At 46.4% G+C, this 21,844-nt stretch overlaps 1 protein-coding gene across 1 annotated transcript in view; it reads right to left on the minus strand.

Annotated features, from left to right (window-relative positions):
* UBA2 (ubiquitin like modifier activating enzyme 2) overlaps positions 1-21,844 on the minus strand; it is a 985,116-nt gene that overhangs the window by 500,096 nt on the left and 463,176 nt on the right. Inside the window, exon 7 of the mRNA XM_044081921.1 lies at positions 969-1,036. Coding sequence (XP_043937856.1) covers positions 969-1,036 — 68 coding nt within the window. The remainder of the gene's footprint in view (positions 1-968; positions 1,037-21,844) is intronic.

Here is a 21,844-nt window from a genome sequence, read left to right on the forward strand (position 1 = left end):
ACTTTTCATTAGGAGACCCCATGCAGCAAAAATAATCTCCCTCCTCTAAACCTGGAGGTTCAGGGTCCAATATGAATAACCAAATTCAAAAATGGTCAGCTTACAGTTTATCAAAACAATCTACACAAATCTGGAACTTCAACAAAGCACCTTAACAAATTTACAATGTACCCTGAGGTTCTATTTACCTTAGACAACAAGATGAATTCTTGAGCCTCCAGCACAGAAAAGCACAAAATGAAGTTGTTAAGGTGGCAAAATGAGAAGTTTGCTTTGATTAACTGCTTTTGGACATTCTCAGACCACAGGTTATGGTGGCCTTATGACTTTAATTTCAGGTAACCAAAGTTCTAACTTCCATGCTGATGTCTGTTTATCATACCCAATCCCCTACCTAAGCTAATATTTATTTAGGATCATTAACAGAACAGAAATTAAAATAGATTCTTTGTCATTCAATGCAAATGGTCAGGCACAAAAAGTAAGCAGTCCAAGGAAAAATCCAAAACCTTTAGTATAGGTAGCCTAACGCTTGCTACATGTGGTAAACTGTGTAGTATCTACAGCAGAATGCCTGCAACAGGGCTCAAAGGCAAGACTCTTGAAAAAAGTATACCATCTGCTGTATCACTGCTGCTGCAGATTGTGACACCAGGATGCCATCATGCACTTTAACAGGCTGTCAACTTGTATATCAAAGATCACACTCTCTGACTCTGGAAGACTAAAGGTTATTAAAGGATATTCGCCCAGCCTCAAATGTTTCTGAACTTGCTAAAGGGCAAGCAGATTAATGCATAAGTTCTAAAGAGTCTTACAACCCCTTCACCTTTAAAAAAAACAAACCACTTGCAATAGTCATACACAACTGATTTTGTCTAATACTCACAACAGTAAAACAGACAATGTCAAAAGTAAAAGGTGCAGATAAAATGCAACAAGTAGCTCAAACGTCATAAAATACTCACATGCTGCTTCAGGATCAGCAGTGTCGGGAGACACTTCCTGGTCAGCATCTTCCTCTCCAAACAACTGGCTAATGAAGGAAAATACAGTCATGCATCAAACATGCCTATTACAGTACCTCAGCTTTACCACAGTGATCAGGAGAAAACAGCAAATTAGAGAGAACAAAAATGGATGTAAATTACAACAGGGCTACCCATTAAGCTAGTAGTACTGCAGTACATTTAGAAAACTGTCTTTCTACTTTCACAAAAATGGCATTCTTGCAAGAAAGAGCAGCTGTGTAATAAACTTACTAGAAAACACTGCTGCATACTTTACCATAACTGCAGATATTCGAGTAAGATTCCTGCCTGCAGAATTCAGATGCTCTGCACCCTCCCCCCTTCCAGGCTCAATATCGTCCCTTCCTTCCCACAGTAATGTCAGGACAAAAATAGCATAAAGGGATGCCAGCCAACACCTCCTTTTGATCTTTTTTGCCAATGCAGATTTGCTCCTTAGAGCCAAACCATGACTCACCTAGTGATGACCCACCCGAGTGGGAGATTCTATCTAAAGGAACCGTAAAAACTGGCTCTCTAGTACAGAGGGAAGGTGAGAAAGGTCTACATTAGGAATTCACCAAAAAAATAAGTTATGTACTTACCATAACGTTCAATCTGAGTTGTTGCGTCTTCAACCTGAGGGAATCGGATGAGGAACGGATCCGACTCTGCCACATACTCCAACATCGGATCCAAACTCCTCTCCTACCCATAATGCCCCTGACTCCCTCCTCCCCTCAGATCGAGTTTGTTGCAGAAAGTACAGTTGTGTACACTTACCATAAATGTAGATGTTTGAGTGTATTCACTGTTGCAGTCATCACACTTGGGTTATCTGCCTTGCAGGTAGCCCTCAGTCACCCCGAATACCAGAGACTTAGTATTTCTGCGTCGGATGCGGTCGCTCCTGGACTGACGTCAGGGGGTATAAAAACAGGCAGCCGATGCCATTACATCAGTTTTTCTTGCCCCAAATGTCAGGAGCCCCCCAAATAGGGAGCTAGATTATGGTGGGGAAACACCACCAGTAAAAAGTAAATACCAATGCTAGTAGAAATAGGCATAGAGAGGAGAGAGAATTCCAGGGGGCTGGTGGGAGGAAACCAGGACTGCAACAGTGAATACACTTGAACATCTACATTTAATAAGTGTACACAACTGTACTATGTTCTTAGTGTTTCACTGTTACAGTCATCACACTTGGATGGATTCCCAAAGCTGAGGAAGGGTGGAGGCAGTCAAGAATAGTTAGGGCTGGCTAGTAAGCCTTGCAAGACTGCTGTAGCAAAACCTGCCCTGGATATGGAAAAGATAGGCAAGTGGTAATGCTTGGTGAAGGTAGGTAGCAGCTTCCAGGATGTCCCTGGTAGGGACTCCCCTGAGAAATGCTGTAGAGGTAGATGTTGCCCTAGTGGAATGTGTTCTCACCCCCTGAGGGGTTGGTTTTCCATGGTACTTGTAGCAAAAATGGATGCAGTGTGCTATCTATTTGGAAATGGTTTGTTTTGAAATGGCCTTGCCCTCTGCCCCTGTTGCAAAGCTGACTAGCAACTGGTCAGATTTTCTGAAGGGCTTAGCCCTACCAAGGTAGAATCTGAGCTGTCTGTGCACGTCCGAGTGCAGGATGCTTTCCCCTTTATTTTGAGGATTAGGTAAGAAGTTTGGCAAATGGATGCATTGGTTGAGAGCCACAATGGACACCACTTTAGGCATAAATGAAGGGTTAGTCCTGAGGGAGACCCTGTCAGCATGGAAAATAATGAAGGGTTTCACAGCCATCAGTGCTTGTAGCTCAGACACTCTTCTAGCTGAAGTGAAGGCTAGAAGCAAGGCTGTTTTCCAGGAGAGGAATTTTAACTCTGGTGAAGCAGCATGTTCAAAGGGGGGAAGCGTGAGCTTTTCCAGTACAAAGTTAAGGTCCCAAGCAGGGGTGGGTGCTCTCCTTGGTGGCCTTAAGTTGTTTGCCCCTCTCAGGAATTGTTTGATGAGAGGATGAGAGAATAGAGGTGGCTCAGTGTTGTAATGAGCCGAGATGGCAGAGGCATGGATCTTAATGGAGGAGAAGGATAGGCCTCTGTGGAGTAGTTCTGCTAGGTAATCCAGGATTAGAGGTAAGGAGGGCAGTGCTGTGTCCACTCCTTTCGACTAAATCCAAGAACAATACCTTTTCCACTTATCAGCATAGGATTTCCTTGTAATGGGCCTTCTGGCTTCAAGAATGACGTCCAACACCTGTTTGCTTAGGGTTGCTGGTGGGGAATTCAAGGAATAAGCCAGGCTGCAAGATTTGGGGTTTGCAATTGTGGATGCAGGATCTCTCCCTCCTGCTGATAGAGCAGGGTTGGGGTCTGCTGTAGGTGCCAGGGTGGCACCATTATCATGCTGCGTAGGAGTGGGTACCAGTACTGGCGTGGCCAGTCCGGGGCAATCAGAATTGTCCTTGGCCTCTCCTGTTTTATCTTGAGTAATACTATTAAGAGAAGAGGCAGAGGGGGGAAAGGCATAGATTGATAGGTTTTCCCACTGAAATGATAGGGCATCCACTTTCCTGGCCCTGTTGTGAGAATTCCTGGTGAAGAATTTGCTGAGCTGGTGGTTGTAGGGGGAAGCAAAGAGATCCACCTCTGGGGTCCCCCCATTTCTGAATCAGAAGGTTGAAGGTGCTGGGCTCCAATTTCCACTCGTGTGGGTCTAGGAGATTTCTGCTTAAGTTGTCTGCCAGTGAGTTTTGTTTGTCTGGCAGGAATTGAGCTCGTAGATGGACTTTGATGCACAAGGCTGTGGTCCACAGGGCCATTGTTAACCTGCAGAGTGGGTAGGAATGGGTTCCCCCCTGCTTGCTGATGTACCACATAAACTGTGGTGTTGTCTGTTTTTATAAGCAGTTGTCCTGGAAGGAGTAGGGATCTGAAAGTTGTCAGGGCATTCTGTACAGCTTGCATCTCTTTTTGGCTGATGTGCAGATGAATTTGACTTGGGCTCCAGTGGCCTTGAATACATTTGTCAGCCATGTGAGTTCTCCATGCATAGTCCGATGCATCTATGGTCACGGTCTTAGTGGTGTGGAGTAGAGTGAATGTCAGTCCCTTGTTGTGGTTGCATGCTTCTTCCCACCAAAGGAACTCTGCCCTTAGACAGGGTATGATAGGAATGACTGTTTCCAGGTCCTGAGAATGTTGGCACCAAAGACTTTAAGTACCATTGAAGTTTCCTCATACGCAGTCTTGCATATGGAATTAGCAGTATACATGAGCCCATGAACCCTAGGGCTTGCAGTATTTTTCTTGCAGATAGCTGGGTTCTGGTGGCCATTTGTTTGAAGTAATCTGTCAGATAAACTTGTTTTTCTGAAGTGAGGAATGCCATCTGAGAAGTTGTGTCCAAGCTTGCGCCCAGGAATATAATCTTTTGACTAGGTACCAGTTGTGATTTCTTTTCATTGATGGTGTACCCCAAGGAGCTGAGAAGGTTTTTTACAAATGCCAGGTGCTGAAGCAGCAATTCCTAACTGTCTGGATGAAACAGGCAGTCATCCAAGTATGGGCAAATTTGGATATTTCTCCGCCTGCAGTGTGCAATTGCTGGAGCCAGGCATTTTGTGAATACCCTGGGCGCAGTAGATAAGCCAAAGGGAAGTGCAGAAAACTGATAATGCATATATCCTGCCCTGAAACATAGATACCTCCTGCATGACTCCCTTATAGGGATGTGCAGATAGGCTTCTTTAAGTCTAGGGTGCAGTTTTGTACCTACCATAAATGTAGATGTTCGAGTGTTCACACTGCTGCAGTCATTACACTTGGGTTATCCTGCCGTCAGGCGGTCCCGCAGTCGGCCAGAGTTTCAAAGTCTTGGTCCGGCGTCGGTTGCTGTTGCTTCTTCCCTGACGTCAGTGCGCCAGGGCTATACAATATGCATCTGACGCCATTTTCTTCAGGTTTTCCTGCCTCAGATGTCAGGTGCCCCCAAGCAGGTAGGCAATACATATTGCTAATCAAACATAAACATATAAAATAAAAACAATACCTTCAGTTACCAGCAAATACACCCCAAAGGTTGTATAGGATAGAAAGGTATAGATAATTCCAGCTAGTTCAGAGGGGATGGAGGGAGGGTAACCTGGACTGCAGTAGTGTGAACACACGAACATCTACATTTATGGTAGGTACAAAACTGTACTATGTTCATCGTGTTACACTGCTGTAGTCATCACACTTGAGTTGAATCCCAAAGCTAAGTTTGGGTGGCTGGTCTATAAAGAGTTAGGATTGGCTATGAGGCCCTGCAGAACTGCAGTGGCAAATCCTGCTCTGGATTTAGAGTAGAAGCAGGTGATAATGCTTGGTGAAGGTGTGCACTGAACTCCAAGTTGCAGCCTCCAAAATTTCCTTGGTAGGTACTCCTCTGAGAAAGGCTGTTGAAGTGGCTGTTGCCCTGGTGGAATGAGGCCTAATGTTATTAGGGACTGATTTTCCATGCTGTGTGTAGCAGTACCGAATAGCGTCCTATCCATTTGGATAAAGTCTGCTTTGAGATAGCCTTGCCTTGTGATCCTGCAGCATATGCTACAAACAGTTGTTCAGTTTTCCTGAAAGCTTTTGTTTTGTCCAAGTAGAAGCGTAGCTGTCTGTGTATGTCCAAAGAATGCAGAAGTTTCTCCCCTTTATTTTGGGGGTTTGGATAAAAAGTTGGCAATTGGATGGTTTGGTTAAGAGCCACACTAAATACCACCACTGGCATGAAGGTAGGGTTTGTCCTTAAAGATACCCTGTCCTGAAGAAAAATTATAAAAGGTTCCACTGCCATTAATGCCTGTAGCTCAGACTCTTCGTGCTGAAGTTACTGATAGGAGCAGAGTTGTTTTCCATGATAAAAATTTTAGATTGGCTGTATTGGCTGGCTCAAAAGGTGGTAGGGGTCAGTTTTTCCAAAACGAAATTGAGGTCCAAAGTTGGTGCTCTCCGGGGCGGTCTTATGTTTTTAGCTCCTCTGAGGTACTGCTTTAGCAAGGGATGAGAGAATAAAGGAGGATCTGTGTTGTAATGTGCAGAAATGGCAGAGGCGTGGATCTTAATTGATGAAAAGGATAGGCCTCTGTCCAGCATCTCAGTTAAGTATTGTAAAATCTGAGGAATGTTTGGAACAAGAGGGTCAAAGCTGTGAGCCTGGTTCCAGGCGCAGAATCTCTTCCATTTTTCTGAGTAAGCTTTCCTGGTGCTAGGCCCTCCTGGCCTCCAAAATGACATCCATAACCGCTTTAGAGAGAGGTGTTGCCTGTTTGACTAAAGTATCTGCCATGCAGCCAGGTTTAGGGTTTTGAGCTGACTGTGCAGGATCTGATTGTTTTGTTGAGTCAGAAGGTGTGGAATTTGGGGCAAAATCCATGGTGGGCCCTGAGCCAAGTTCCTTAAGACTGGGTACCAGTGCCAGTCTGGAGCAATCAGGATCATCTGTGGTTTTTCTTGTCTGGCTTTTAGGAGTACCTTTGAAAGGAGAGGCAGTTGTGGGAATGCAAAGACTTTTAGGTTTTTCCAGCTGAACAGAAGAGCATCCACTTTCATGCTTGTTTGTGATAAGTCCTTGTGCAGAATTTTTGTAGTTGGCAATTCAGTGGGGAGACAAAAAGATCTATGTCTGGGCATCCCCATTTTTGTGTTATCATGCTGAAGATTTGTGGATTCAATTTCCATTTGTGAGAGTCCATGATATTTCTGCTTAGGTCGTCTGCCAGAGTATTTTTCTTTCCTGGCAGGCATTGTGCTTGCAGGTGAACTTGGTACATTAGAGCTGTGTTCCACAAGGTCATGGCTTGCCTGCATAGGGGATAAGAGTGAGTGCCCCCTTGCTTGTTTATGTACCACATTACTGTGGTGTTGTCTGTCTTTAGTAATAGTTGTCCTGGATGTAGAATGTCCTTGAAAGCTGTTAGGGCATTTTGAACAGCCAACATTTCTTTTTGATTGATGTGAAGATGCATCTGGTCTGTGGTCCACTTGCCCTGAATGCATTTTCCTGCCATGTGTGCTCCCCAGGCGTAATCCGAAGCATCTGTTGTTAGAGTTTGCCTGGCTGTGGGTTGGGTAAAAGGCTGACCCTTATTTAGGTGACATGCCTGTACCCACCATGGAAACTCCTGCTGTAGGCAGGGAATCATTGGAATTACTACTTCTAAACTGTGAGAGTGTCGAGTCCAAACACTTTTTAGGTACCATTGTAATTTCCTCACATGCAGTCTGGCATATGGTATTAGTAGTATGCAGGATGCCATGAATCCCAGGGACTGCAGAATTTTTCTTGCAGGGAGATGCGACTTTTTTGCCAGTAATTGAAAATATTGAGTTAGTTGAAGTTGTTTGTCTGGCGTGAGGTAAGCCATCTGGGCCGTTGTATTTAAGCTGGCACCCAGGAATGTAATCTGTTGTGAGGGCACTAGTTTTGACTTCTTTTCGTTTACTGTGTACCCTAGAGAAATTAGCAACTTTTTCACAAATGCCAGATGCTGTAGAAGAATGTCCTTTGTCTCTGCTTGAATGAGGTAGTCGCCCAGGTATGGATATAGTTGAATTCCTTTTTGTCTGCAAAATGCAATTACTGGTGTCAGGCACTTTGTGAAGACCCTGGGCTCTTAATCCAAAGGGCAGTGCAGAGAATTGGTAGTGCATTGTACCAGCTTTGAATCTGAGGTATCTTCTGCAATTTTGTCTGATAGGGGCATGCAGGTATGCCTCTGAGGTCCAGAGTAACAAGCCAAGCCTTCTTGCCCAGCATGGGTAGAAGCTGCTGTAATGTCAACATTTTGAATTTCGGAATATCCAGGTAAGTATTCAGAATTGAAAGGTCCAGTATGGGCCTCCAGGCTTTGTCCTTTCTGGGGACCAAGAAGAGTCTTGAGTAAAATCCTTGCCCTTGTTCCTGTTGTGGTACTTTTTGTATAGCTCTCATGTCCATGAGGGCTGAAATTTGTTTTTGTGCCTCTGCCCATTGATTTTGAGGCAGGTCTGGCATTCCTTTTAGCTTTGGTAAAGTATGAAAGTGGAATCTGTAACCTTGAGACACAATATTCAGGACCCATTTGTCTTGGGTGATTGTTTGCCAGTTTTGAGAAAAAAGTGTTAGTTTTCCCCCTAAGGGGGCTTCCAAAAGGAACGTGCTTGGCGTACGCAGAGGAAAGTCATTGTGACTGTTTCCTGTAAGGTTGAGACTTGTCCTCACCTCCTTTAGAGGTTGAGGTGCCCCACTGTCATTGTCTGTTTGAGCCTTGGGGTTGAGATCTGCCTCTAGGGCATCTGTATCTGCCTCTCTGTGGCCTGTCTGACACTGGAAAGGACAAATTCTTTGTTGGACAATTTCTGCTAAACCGAGGTGGCTGTACCTGTAAGAAATCCTTGACTGTTTGCATAGATTTAGCTTTATCCTCCATTTTCTTTAACACCTCTTCTGCCTTAACACCAAACAAGGTATCATGCTGTAAAGGAGCATCCAATAATTTTGCCTTAACATGATCAGGTAAACTCTGTTCTTTTAACCAAGCATGTCTTCGAATCACAGAACCTGTAACTGTGGCTCTACAAGAGGCCTCTAAAAAATCAAAACCACATTGCAGAGTATGTTTTCCCACCTGTTCAACTGCATGCAATAAATCCTGCATTTCTTTACAATCAGGAGCTTCTGAGCTTGCAAGCATTTTCTGTTTTAACTGAGCCATTAAATAGTGTTGTTACTTAAGTATGTGAAACTGGCAATTTAAAGCTCTTACTGCTAAAGTTGCAGACGTGCATACTTTCTTCCCCCATCTATCCAAAGCTCTGGAATCTCTGTCAGAGGGTACTGGATTTTTTGCAATGGAAGCCTTAACCCCTTTTGGACCCTGTGAAAAGAGTTTCTGGATCAGCAGAAGGGTTTTTGTAAAGAAACTTGTGAGAGTCAGGGACTCTATTAATGCCTATCTGGCTTGGCTGGAGCAGGGGGCAAAGAGTCAAGAGATGAGCTGGATTCAGAAAACACATCATCCACAATATCTAGAACAGGCGGAATAGCCAGAGGCCTGTGCTGAGGCAATAACAGGAAATCCCTGAGCCTTTTCTTGGATTCTGAGTAATCCTGACTTTCCCAATGGAAATGCTCCCTCATGGTAATGTAAAGTTTCCCCAAAAGAATAATCCTCAGGAGGAGAAGCTGAAGGGATAGATTCGTCAGCATCATAGTCCTCATAGGGGGGTAGAGAGGATCCCTGGTCTGAAGAGGAATCAGAGGAAATGGAAACCTGATCAGAGGAGTCATAGTCTGTATCCTGCCTAGGCCTTTTCTCAGGAGGGGGATGGGAACCCCTGATTAGAGTAATGAGGTCTTCGGCCATTTTAAGCATCTGTTTCTTAGGCATGGAGGGCTGTCCAGGAGAATGCTGTACTTGTTTCTTTGTCTTTAATGGTGCCTTTGTCTTGGCTGTTGTTTTAATGGTAAGTTGTGAAGGTCTGAAAACACCCTCAGAAGCCGATGCCTGCTCAGCGGCTACGAACCCATCTGAGGGATTAGTTTCCATAGGTCCAATACCTTAAGTTTCCAGAGGCCTAGATGTCTCCACGTGGGAGTCGGAAGCGGCCTGTGGCTCTGAGGTAGCGGGTGTCAGGGGCTGCGAAAGCGCCTCACTGAGGACCGGCGACTGGCCTAGAAGAGGTTTTGTCATTTGTTTTGGACCTCGGATGCCTGTCCTTATCCTTGTCTTTGCGTTTTTTCTGTATTGAGGTCGTCGGCTGATCCGACGGCATGGTATAATTGAACCTTTGGCCAAAGTAGTGTAAAGCAAAATTAAAATGCCTTTTTATAGTGCGTTTGTTAAATCTAGCACAAAACCGGCAACTAGTGACGTCGTGATCAGGGCCTAGGCATGGAATACAGTAACAGTGGAAGTCCTTATGAGGTATTTGCTTCCCACAAGAAATACAATTATTAACTTTTTCTGACATCGGTCTGAAGCAAGAAAAAGGTTTCCCCAACGGGGTACTTAGCTTTATTGAAGACTTCGGATCCGAAATTCAACTTCGAAACTCTCAGAAGTCGGCCGACCGGGACTTGCGAACTGCTTCTGCTTCGGGCACCGCGCAGCAAATAAGACTGAAGAAAATGGCGTTGGATGCATATTATATACCCCTGGCACACTGACGTCAGGGAAGAAGCGACAGCAACAGACGCCGGACCAAGACTTTGGAACTCTGGCCGAGTGCGGGACCGCCTGACGGCAGGATAACCCAAGTGTGATGACTGCAGCAGTGTAACACGATGAACATCCAGGCATCCTTGGCTAACATAGGAAGAAGCTGTTGCAGGGTAAACATTTTGAACTTTGGTACCACCAGGAAGGTGTTCAGCATTGAAAGATCCAGGATTGGGCACCAAGACCCCTCTTTCCTGGGTACCAGGAAGAGTCTGGAGTAGAATCCTTGACCCCTCTGTTCTACTGGAACAGGCTGAATAGATCTGATGCTGAGCAGGGAAAGTACTTGGTTTTCAGCCTCTGCCCACTGGTTTGGAGGAAGGTCTGGAATACGGAGATCAAGAGCGAAAGAATTTAATGACAAAAAGAGCCCAACGACGAATGGTTTGGGCATTAAAAAAGGCACAAAACCGACAGTGAGGGATGGCGTTGTCTGGGCCAAAACAGGTGACGCAGTAACAATGAAAATCTCTGAGAGGTATTTGCTTTCCACAGGCAAGACAATTAACTTTTTCTGACATCGGTTAGAGCAAGAAAAAAGGATCCCCAACAGGGTACTTCGCTTTAGAAGACTTCAGGATTATTCAATGAAAACGAAAAACTTCAGGTAGTGGCCAACCAGCACTTGTGAACTACTACTGCTTCGGGCTCCTCCTTGGCAAGAAAGACTGATGTAATGGCATTGGGCTGCCTGTTTTTATACCCCTGACGACCTGACATCAGTCCAGGAGCGACAGCATCCGATGCAGAAATACTAAGTCTCTGCTATTCAGGCCGACTGAGGGCTACCTGCAAGGCAGATAACCTAAGTGTGATGACTGCAACAGTGAAACACGAAGAACATCAGCAGCATCCCAACTAGACAATATGCCTATAATCCTGGCACAACCCACAAAAGGCTTATCAAAGGCAAGACTAGTCAGGATAGAGGGGCTATAACTCTTCCATCCAGTCCACCACACAACCCACACAAGCCAGGGGAACGAGGGAGAGATGGTTAAAGACAAATTAAAAGCAACAACTCACATAGAACATTACTTTAAGTACAAAACTTATCTGAAGTTGTTTTCATTTGATCTTCAACTTGAGGGACAGAGTCCCCAGCTACCAATAAACCCTGGGATGTCCTCATGGAAGGATATTCCGGAGCATGGCTGAGCCAATGGATGCCCTGCTCCTGGAAAGAAGGTCCAGTTTATAATGGGAGATAAATGTGTGCTATGACCCCCAGGTAGCCGCAGAGCAGATATGATGTTAAGAAACCCTGGACCAAAAGGCCGCAGAAGTAACAGACCTAGAGGAATGCACCCGGACATGCCCTGGTGGAGATAACCCTTTGGCTCGATAGGCCAATGAAATGCATTCAGAAATCCATCGAGCAATAGTAACTTTAGAAACAGGCTCTCCCCAAGAAAGGTTTGGAAAAGAAAATAAAAAGTTGACCCGGTTTAAGAAAGGATTTTGCTCTATGCAAACAGAAATGCAGCTGTCTGAACATCAAGCAACTGCAATTTGCACTCTCCCTTATTTTGGAAATTTGGAAGGAAAACTAGTAAATTGATGACCTGGTTAATATTAGATTCTGATGCCAGCTTCAGTAGAAAAGATGGATTAGTCTTCAGGGGTACCCTATCTTTATGAAAGACCATATAAGGACGCTTAACAGATGAGGCTTGAATCTTACAAACCCTCTTTGGCCGAGGTAATTGATACCAAAAAGGCCATCTTCCATGACAAAAACTGCAAATCAATCGTGGCCACTGGTTCAAAAGGAGAAGAAACCAAGGCCTGCAGCACAAAAGTTAGAGCTCAGGGGCGTTGGGTCCTTAAAAAGCAGCCTAAGGAGAAAGGTACCTTTCAAGAAGGTCTTACAAAGTTCAGAAGAAGCCAATGAAGCCAAATGTTTGCCTATGTGAAAGTCAGAAATCACTGCCAATTGTACCTTAACCATAGAGAAACTAGTGCCATGGTTAAAAATGTCCGCCAAAAATTCCAAAATGGCAGAAACTGGCACAGTGAAAGAATCCAGGTCATGCTGAGAGGCCCAGATCGAGAAACGCTTCCATTTACTCGAATAAACTTTCCTGATAAAAGATTTGTGAGCCACTACAAGACCTTCTTAACAGGAGAAGACAGCCTGGGAGTCCTAACTATCACAAGAATTGGAGCAGCCAAACTGTAAGCTTCAGGCTACATCTGGGTGAAGAATCACTGAGGGATGTGTAATCAGATCCAGAACCGGATCTAGTGTCCAAGAAAGACACATTACATGAGACCACAGAGTGGAGAATCAAACTTGGCGAGGCTGGAAAGGGGCAATGATGATCAGTGAGCTCCACAGCCGTCGAGCTTTCTGAATGAACTTGGGAATAACAGGAAGCAGAGGATAAGCATACAGTAGACCGCAGGGCCAAGCATGAACTAGAGCATCTCTGGGGGACTTCCCCGAATGGGAGTTCAAAGCGAAATACTCACTGCAATTTGCATTGGAAGGAGAGGTGAAGCGATTGCAGCAAGGCTGACCCCACTTTAGAAAGATCTTTTCCGCTACTGAAGTATTCAGAGGCCACTTGTAAGGAATCACAATAGACCTGCTGAGACTGTCCACCAATATGTTAGACCTCCCACAGAATGTGCGCTGCCACCAGAAAACGGCCGGTGGAGATCGCCCACTACCACAATCTTAAGGCTTTGTGACAAAGGGGATAAGATCTGACCCCCCCCCCCCCGTTTGATGATATACCAGACTACTGACACATCCGTCTGTATGGCAATAATCCCCAGAGGAAGAAAGGCACAGAGAGTTTGCACCTCCAAAAGCACATGCAGATTGATCTCCAGAGAGGGCCATGTGCTTTGGACCGTCCTTCCCATGCAATGCTCCACCACCCGAGCAGGGAGGCGTCCATGGTCACACTGATTGCGGGGGAGGGAAGAACAAACGGATGACCTTGAATGAGGTCCAGGGATTGGAGACACCAAAGAAGGGAGTCTTTGCACACATGGGATAGACGAACAGAATGTGACAAGGGAGTACTACCAAAGACCACTGAACAGCTAAGGTCCATTGTAGAACTCTCATATGAAGATGTGGAGTTGAGACGAGAGTGACTGCGGCTGCCATGGACCCCAACACCCGAAGAACTGAGCCGGCCAGGGGAAGGTTAGCGAGGAGAATGTAAAGCACATGATGATGGAGTGATAAAAGTCTGTCCAGGGGTAGAAACACCCTGCACTGGATAGTATCCAACCAAACACCTATGAAACCCAGTACCTGGCACTGGTACCAGCTGAGACTTGTTGAGGTTTATGGTTATGCCCAGGTACTTACCAATCTGAAGGAGATGATCCCTGGCTTGAATCAGTCGATGCCTGGAGGGAGCAGAGAGGAGCCAATCATCCAGGTAGGGGAAGACCTGAAAGCTCTGTGGCCACAGGTGAGCCGCCACTACCACCATCACTTTGATGAACACCCAGGGGGCAGTGGTGAGCCGAAAGGGGAGTGCTCTGAACTGAAAATGATGGTCTCCCAGCTGGAAGCAAAAGTGCCTCTTCATCTTGATATGGTAGTACGCACCCTGGAGGTCCAGCGAGCACATCCAGTCGTTTATCTGCAGGAAGGGCAGAATGGATTGAAGGGTGACCATCCGGAATTTCATCTTGGCAACCGACAGGTTCAGGGTTGAAAGATCCACAATGGGTCTTAAGTCCCCCATTTTCTTTGGCACAAAAAAGAACCTGGAATAAATGCTTGATCCAGACTGGTCTGGGAGTATGGACTGGATGACTCGCTTTGCAAGCAGCCTGGTAACTTCTGCGGCTGCCTGCTCCGGCTGACCGGATGACATGTCTGGGAGGTGTTTGGGGGAACAGGGGGATGGAAAAAGGGAACAGAGTAACCGCTGGATATGATCTGCAGAACCCAACGATCATTTGTAATCGACTATCAGGACGTTGGGTGCAGAGATAGCCTTCCCCCAACTGCTTCCAGAGACGTGCAGTTGGGCAACCCATTAGGGTTACTGAAAGGGTCTGTCCGGGAAGGAATCCCGAGACCTTTGGTTCTTCGGACCCCCTCTGCCATGAAGGCCCCTCTCTGCCTCCAGGGGAAGGCGAATCCTGAGCGTCTTGGAAGGAACCTTGAGACTTGACATCTTCTTAACCTCATGCTGATTCCTAGAGAAGGATTGTTGTGGGGTGGAGAAATGAATCCTGATGGCAGACAAAGTTTTCCCATCCTTCTCGCTCTGGACTAAAGTATCACAAACCGTTTTTCCAAGGTTCGTGAAAGACGCCTTGAAAGTCTCCAAAAAAGCACAAAGCCGGAGCCAGGCATGCCATCTAATGGCCACATCTGTTCCTGCAGCCCTAGAGGCACCGTCAGTAGCATGTGATACGGTGGATCCTGGGGCAGACTGTGAACTCTTTGACCAGGTCCCTCGTTGTCTGATTACATGTTCCAAATAATTCAGCGCATGCAAGGCAAGGGTGGCTGACGCATAGGTCCGCTTCGCAAAATGATCCATCGTCTGAGACTCCCTGTCTGGAGGATGGACTGAAGAATTCTCCTGTGCAAGAGGCACCCTCAGTAGCATGCGATATGGCGGACGCTGGGGCAGACTCGGCAATCTCTTTGACCAGGTCCCTCTGTTGTCTGATTACGTGTGTCAAATAATTCAGCGCATGCAAGGCAAGGGTGGCTGACGCATAGGTCCACTTTGCAAAATGATCCATCGCCTGGGACTCCCTGTCTGGAGGATGGACTGAAGAGCTCTCCTGTGCAAGCTCATTTTCTGGTGGCCGTCGCAACCACCATGGCATCGACCGGGGACCCACTGGACCAGTGCTGTCTATCTGAAGAAGCACTGAGTACCTTATCCGGGAGCCTGGGGACAGGCTCAACTGTATCTGGTTCCTTCCATGCCCTAGATGAGATTAGACCCACTAGGGGATCTGCAGTAATGGACACCCAGGAGGTAGAGGGTTCCGTGCCAAATGCTTCAAGGAATACCAACTCGTCCAGCATGGGATTCTGGGTAGACCACCCACCTCTTTGCCAAAGGATCTCCATAATGTCTCCAAAGGAGACATCCTCCTCCAGGAGTGATCATGGAGAACCCTCCCTTTCCTCCAAGTCGGTATCATCCATGAGAGGCTTCGATGGGGAGTCTAATTGCCTCCTCTTACATGTACGCTTCCAAGGGGGTCCCTTTGGGGGGGATTCCGGGAGGACTCTGAAGGCTGGAGGAGTTCCTGTGGGGAACCTCCTGTGGCAAAGTGGCAAAAGGCTGTCCCTGAGGAGGCAGGATAGCAGACTCTGATCCAGAAAATGAGGGAACCAGGACGGACTCGGAGGATGAAAGTGTCAAAGGTCTCGAAGAAGCCGAGAGGACCCACTCCACCACCTCGAAGGGAACAAACGAGAGGAGCCCCAACGGTGAAACAGCAGAGGTCGGATCCATTGTTCACTGCATCAAGGGAAAAGCTGGTGCTGAGACTCTGAGAGGAAGGGACGACCCCAAAAGCCTCAAAGTCGACTCCATCCCCTGTGATCAGACACAGAGGCTACACTTTCAAGAGTTGGTCGGCTCAGAGAACGTCAGAGCCGAACCATCCAGGGCAATGGTCGGCGTTGAGGTACCAGGGACCATTTGCGCTGACCCCTCGACACCGGGGAACCTCAGACCCAATGACTCTGAAACTGAGAGTCGGATTGGAGAAGGAGTAATAGGGAGAAAGGCGGACTGCATGCCCCAGGCTGGGATGGAGCAGGCAAGACTCCCAACTGGATCTGGGCCTGAATGAACTTCTGCATCATCCTGTCCACCTCTGCTTCAGACAGGCTCCGAGAGAACCAGATGGAAGATGCTGCCGACCCGGGCCTGGAGTGGCACATCGGGGAAGGGGAGAGAGGAGACCAAGCCCAGGACACATCCGGCTCCGGTGAAAAGCAAGGCGACCGGAGCCAAGGGGAACTCCAGCTCGGATCCGGGTGGTACTTGGACAGGGGTTCAACCGAGGAAGAGTGGTCTGGAGACCACTTCCTTGGTCAATCCCGCTGCTTGTATTGGGCCCTCTCTCCATCCCCAGACGTCTTAGTAGGATGCTGAGTCCCAGAAGCCGGAGCGGAGGAAGAAGAACACAGCTCTCCATTGGAGGAGGGAGGAGGCCTTTCAGGATGAGTTTGTTCCTTCTGTTGATCAACACGTGGGGGTTGAAGCCCGTGCAGATTGCACAGGAGGAATCTAGATGATGGACACCCAAGCAGACCACGCACAGAGTGTGGGCATCAGACGGGGGGAGCTTATGCCCACACTCTACTCACTTCCTGAAGCCAGGAAGAAGGAATATACACACACATATACACACACTAAAGAAACACCAAAGAGTTCAGGGAAAGGAAGAGAAAGTTTTTTTTTTTTTTAAATAACTGACGCCCGAACGCAAAGAGGTAGGTAGGGTTAGAAAAGATAAAGATAGGTTAAGAGCAGAAAAATAAAGCAAACAGAACTCAAAAAATACAACTTATTAAAAGCGGGGCTTGGAAGCGGAGCTGAAGGATACATGCTGATCTAACAAGCGGCAAACGAGATCTGAGGGGAGGTGGGATACAGGGGCATTATGGGTAGGTGAGGAGCTTGGAGTTGGGATCCGATGCTGGAGTATGTGGCAGAGTCAGATCTGTGCCGGATCTGAGTCCTTCAGGTTGAAGATCAAATGAAAACAACAACTTCAGATCCACCATTGTCCCAGTAATACAAGGGAAGGAGGGAGGACACTGATACTGCAAAAGTGGATAAACTTGAACATTTACAATTACTGCAAGTTCCTAATACAACTATACTACATTCTTCATAACTTACTGTTGCAATACTGAATCAAGAGATGACTTCCAGAAATTACAGACAACAGGGTAGCTGCTCTGAAGTATGTCCATGACAAAACCTGCCCTGGTCCTGGAAATACGGGTCTATGTTAAATCAGCGAACGCTGTTTTATCGACCCTTTAAAAGTGAAAGCTGACAATCCCGAAGACACAAAACAGAGATTTTTTTTCTGGGGGGGGGGGGGTCGTGCTGTGCCCCCACACCCCCCCCTACTTAAATATACCAACTCTGAGATTGTACCACAGTGGAGAAAATGGCAAAGTCCCAAAAATGGCCCAGCGATTTTTTTCCCGGGAATCGCTGTTCCGTGCCTTCGGGATTGTCAGCTTTCTATCTTAAAAGATTGATAAATCAGTGTTCGCTATTTTAAGCGTTCGCTGATTTAATATAGACCCTGGAAATACTAGCTGGGTTGCAATACTGGTATGCAGTAAAGACCAGGTAGCTGCTTCCAAGACTGCCTGAGTAGTAATCACTCTCAGGAATGCTGTGGTAACAGCTGTGGTTCTGATAGAAAAGGCAGGCTTCTATAAGTGCAACAGAAAAGTAATGAAATACGCAATCCATTCTGAAACTGTTTGCTTGCTGACAGGCTTTTCATCCTTGCCCTTGGCAAAGGTAATACAAAGTTGGCTATATCTCACCCTGTATTTTGTTCCATACAGGCAAAATCTCAGTTGTTTATGGACATCCAGAATGCAAAAACCTCTCTCCTTTATTCTAAGGAGAATGGAAAAAATAGGAAGACAACACCCTACTTCAAGTACAGGTTTGGAACCATCTTAGGCAGCGTATGACTCTGTCTATATAGAATACAAAGGAGGGTTCTTTGCATATGAGGACCTACAATTAAGACACATTTCTAGCCAATGCCAAAGAATCTTCCGAGACAAAAAACATTATGGTGGTGAAACCTGCTAATTCAAGAGGATGTGTGAGCTTTTCCAGCAGAAATCTGAGGTCCCATGGTGGAAATCTCCTTCATGGGTGGCCTCAAATGCAGGAACTCTTAAAAGAACTGTTTCACAGGAAAGTATCACGGGGGGGGGGGGTTAGTCCACAGGCAGACTTGTAGACATGTCAGAGGCAGATATTTTAAGACAGATAAAAAATAACTGTTTTGTACAGGTCTGACAGATAGGAGAGAAACAGATACCTGTCCTATTTAGGTTCTTTTCTCTGCTAAGGCAACAATGACCTTTTCACTTTGTTACATAGCACTTCTTTGTGTTGGGAGTCCTGGCCTTCCTCTAAATTTCTAGCACATCCTCAGGAAACATGTGCCTAAAAGGGATAAGTGCTATATCATCCACACTATCAGCCGGTCTACATTAGCTGGGGTGACAAACTCTTTATTCTGAGTCAAAGGGTACACATGCTGATGCAAAAAAAAAAAATGGTTGTTCTCTTACTAGACTCAGCATGAGACAGAACTAATAATGCCCAGACCAAAATGGTGCTATCAGTAGCACTTCTGGCCTGTTCTCCTTTACCTCCTGTAATACCCTGAGGATCACAGGTGCTGGATGAAAGCATACAGAAATACTCATGTTCAGGTTACAGAAAAAGCACATGCTGTCCAGGACTTTCATGTTAGTATACTAGCGCAATGTTTGCTCAATTCTCTGTTTTTATGAAAACAGGTCTCTATCTGGCACACCTCAGTTGCAGAATATATCCAAGAACACGTCCCTGTTCAACATCCATTGATTGGGAGACACTTATGCACAGTTGACAGTCTGCTAATACATTCTCCTGAAACAGAATGTACAGTGCCCTGGTGTTCAGGCCTGACTTCTGGGCTAGCTCCCATGTCTGCATTGTTAATCCACACAGCAGGAAGTAATGCCCCCCCCCCCCATTGTTTATTCATACACCCAATTACAGTGTTGTTTGTCTGTCTGGATTTACAATATACCTATCTGGCAGCAGGAAGCAAAGACTTTGATGGCTAGACTCACTGCCATCATTTATTTTACACTAACATGTTTAGTCTTGTTGCAGAGTATATGCTGGCAACATTGCAATTTTTTCATATGAGGTTTTGCCAGGGGAAAAGTACAGTTGTGTACACTTACCATAAATGTAGATGTTCGAGTGCATTCACTGTTGCAGTCATCACACTTGGGTTATCTGCCTGCAGGTAGCCCTCGGTCGGTTATCTGCCTGCAGGTAGCCCTCAGTCGGCCCGAATACCAGAGACTTAATATTTCTGCATCAGTTGCTGTCACTCCAGGACTGATGTCAGGTCGTCAGGGGTATAAAAACAGGCAGCAGACGCCATTACATCAGTTTTTATTGCCCCAAATGTTAGAAGCCCCCCCCCACACACACACACACACACACACACACAAATAGGGAGCTAAGTTATGGTGGGGAAAAACACCACCAGTAAAAAGTAAATACCAACACCCCAGAAAGGGGTGAGTAATACACATAGAAAGGAGAGAGAAATAGAAACAAGGGGGCTTGAGAAGGGGAAACCAGGACTGCAACAGTGACTACATTCGAACATCTACATTTATGGAAAGTGCACACAACTGTACTATGTTTTTCATGTTTCTCTGTTGCAGTCATCACATTTGGGTAGATTCCCAAAGCTGAAGAAGGGTGGAGGCAGTCAAGAAGAGTTGGGGCTTGCTAGTATGCCTTGCAGAACTGCTATTGCAAAACCCGCCCTGAATTTGTAAAAGATAGGCAGGTGGTAATGCTTGGTGAAGGTGTGTACAGAACTCCAGGTAGCAGCTTCCAGGATGTCCCTGGTAGGGACTCCCCTGAGGAATGCTGTAGAGGTAGAAGTTGCCCTAGTGGAATGTGTTCTGACCCCCTGAGGGGTTGGTTTCCCATGGTGCTTGTAGCAGAAATGGATGCAGTATGCTATCCATTTGGAAATAGTTTGTTTAGAAATGGCCTTGCCCTCTGCCCCTGGTGCAAAACTGACTAGAAACTGGTCAGACTTCCTGAAGTGCCTAGTTCTATCAAGGTAGAATCTGAGCTGTCTGTGCATGTCCAAGGAGTGCAGGATCCTTTCCCCTTTATTTTGAGGATTAGGGAAGAAGGTTCTCAAATGGATAGATTGGTTGAGAGCCACAATGGATACCACTTTAGGCATAAAGGAAGGGTTAATCCTAAGGGAAACCCTGTCAGCATGGAAAATAATGAAGGGTTCCACAGCCATGAGTGCTTGTAGCTCAGACACTCTTCTAGCTGAAGTGATGGCTAGAAGCAAGGCTGTTTTCCAAGAGAGGAATTTTTAACTCTGTTGATGCAGCAGGTTCAAAGGGGGGAAGCGTGAGCTTTTCCAGTACAAAGTAAAGGTCACAAGCAGGAGTGGGTGCTCTCCTTGGTGGCCTTAAGTTGTTTGCCCCTCTCAGGAACTGTTTGATAAGAGGGTGAGAGAAGAGAGGTGGCTCAGTGGAGGAGAAGGATAGGCCTCTGTGGAGCAGATATGCCAAGTAATCCAGGATTAGAGGCAGTGAGGGGAGATTTGTGTCTTCTCCTTAAGACTGAATCCAGGAGCAGTAACTTTTCCACTTATCAGCATAGAATTTCCTTGTACTGGATCTTCTGGCTTCAAGAATGACATCCAGCACCTAGTCTTAGGCTGGTTACTGGGGGAGAATTCAAGGAATAAGCCGGGCTGCAAGATTTAGGGTTTGCAGTTGCAGATGCAAGATCTGCCCCCCTGCTGAGAGAGCAGGGTTGGGTTCTGGTGTAGGTGCCAGGGAGGCACCGGTGAAAGCTGTGCAGGAGTGGGTACCAGTGCTGGTGTGGCCAGTCTAGGGCAATCAGAACTGTCATTGGTCTGTCCTGTCTTATTTTGAGCAGTACTTTTGATGGAAAGGGCAGAGGGGGAAAAGCACAGATTGAGAGATTTACCCGTTGGAAGGATTAGGGCATTCACTTTCCAGGCCCTGCTGTGAGGAGTCCTGGTGAAGAAGTTGCTGAGCTGGTGATTGCAGGGAGAGGCAAATAGATCCACCTCTGGGGTTGCCCATTTCTGAACCAGAAGGTTTAAGGTGTTAGGCTCTAATTGCCAATCGTGTGGGTCTAGGAGATTTCTGCTTAAGTCATCTGCCAGTGAATCTTGTTTGCCTGGCAGGAAATGAGCTTGCAGATGGACCTGCACGTCCAAGGCTGTATTCCACAGGGCCATGGCAAGTCTGCAGGTTGGGTAAGAGTGGGTTCCTCCCCTGCTTGTTGATGTACCAAATAACTGTGGTGTTGTCTGTTTGATCTGAAAGCTGTCAAAGCGTGTTGTACAGCTAGCATCTCTTTTTGGATGATGTGCAGATGAATTTGATTTGGGCTCCAGTGGCCTTGAATGCACTTGCCATCCATGTGTGCCTCCCAGGCATAATCTGATGTGTCTGTGGTCTGGGCGGCGTGGGGTTGAGTAAAGGGCAGTCCTTTGTTGTGGTTGCATGCTGCTGCCCACCACAGAAACTCTGTCCTTAGACAGGGTATGATAGGAATGACGGTTTAAAGGTCCTAAGAGTGTTGGCACCAAAGACTTTTTAAGTACCACTGAAGTTTCCTCATATGCAGTCTGGCATATGGAATTAATAGGATGCAAGAGGCCATGAACCCTAGAGCCTGCAGGATTTTCCTGAGTAAAATAGTCTGTCAGATAGGCTTGTTTTTCTGCAGTGAGGAATGCCATATGGGATGCTGTGTCCAAGCTTGCTCCCAGGAAAGTACAGTTTTGTACCTACCATAAATATAGATGTTCA

Source organism: Protopterus annectens, chromosome 8.part1 (assembly GCF_019279795.1).
Source record: "Protopterus annectens isolate FY-2018-M chromosome 8.part1, PAN1.0, whole genome shotgun sequence".
NCBI lineage: Eukaryota > Metazoa > Chordata > Ceratodontiformes > Protopteridae > Protopterus > Protopterus annectens.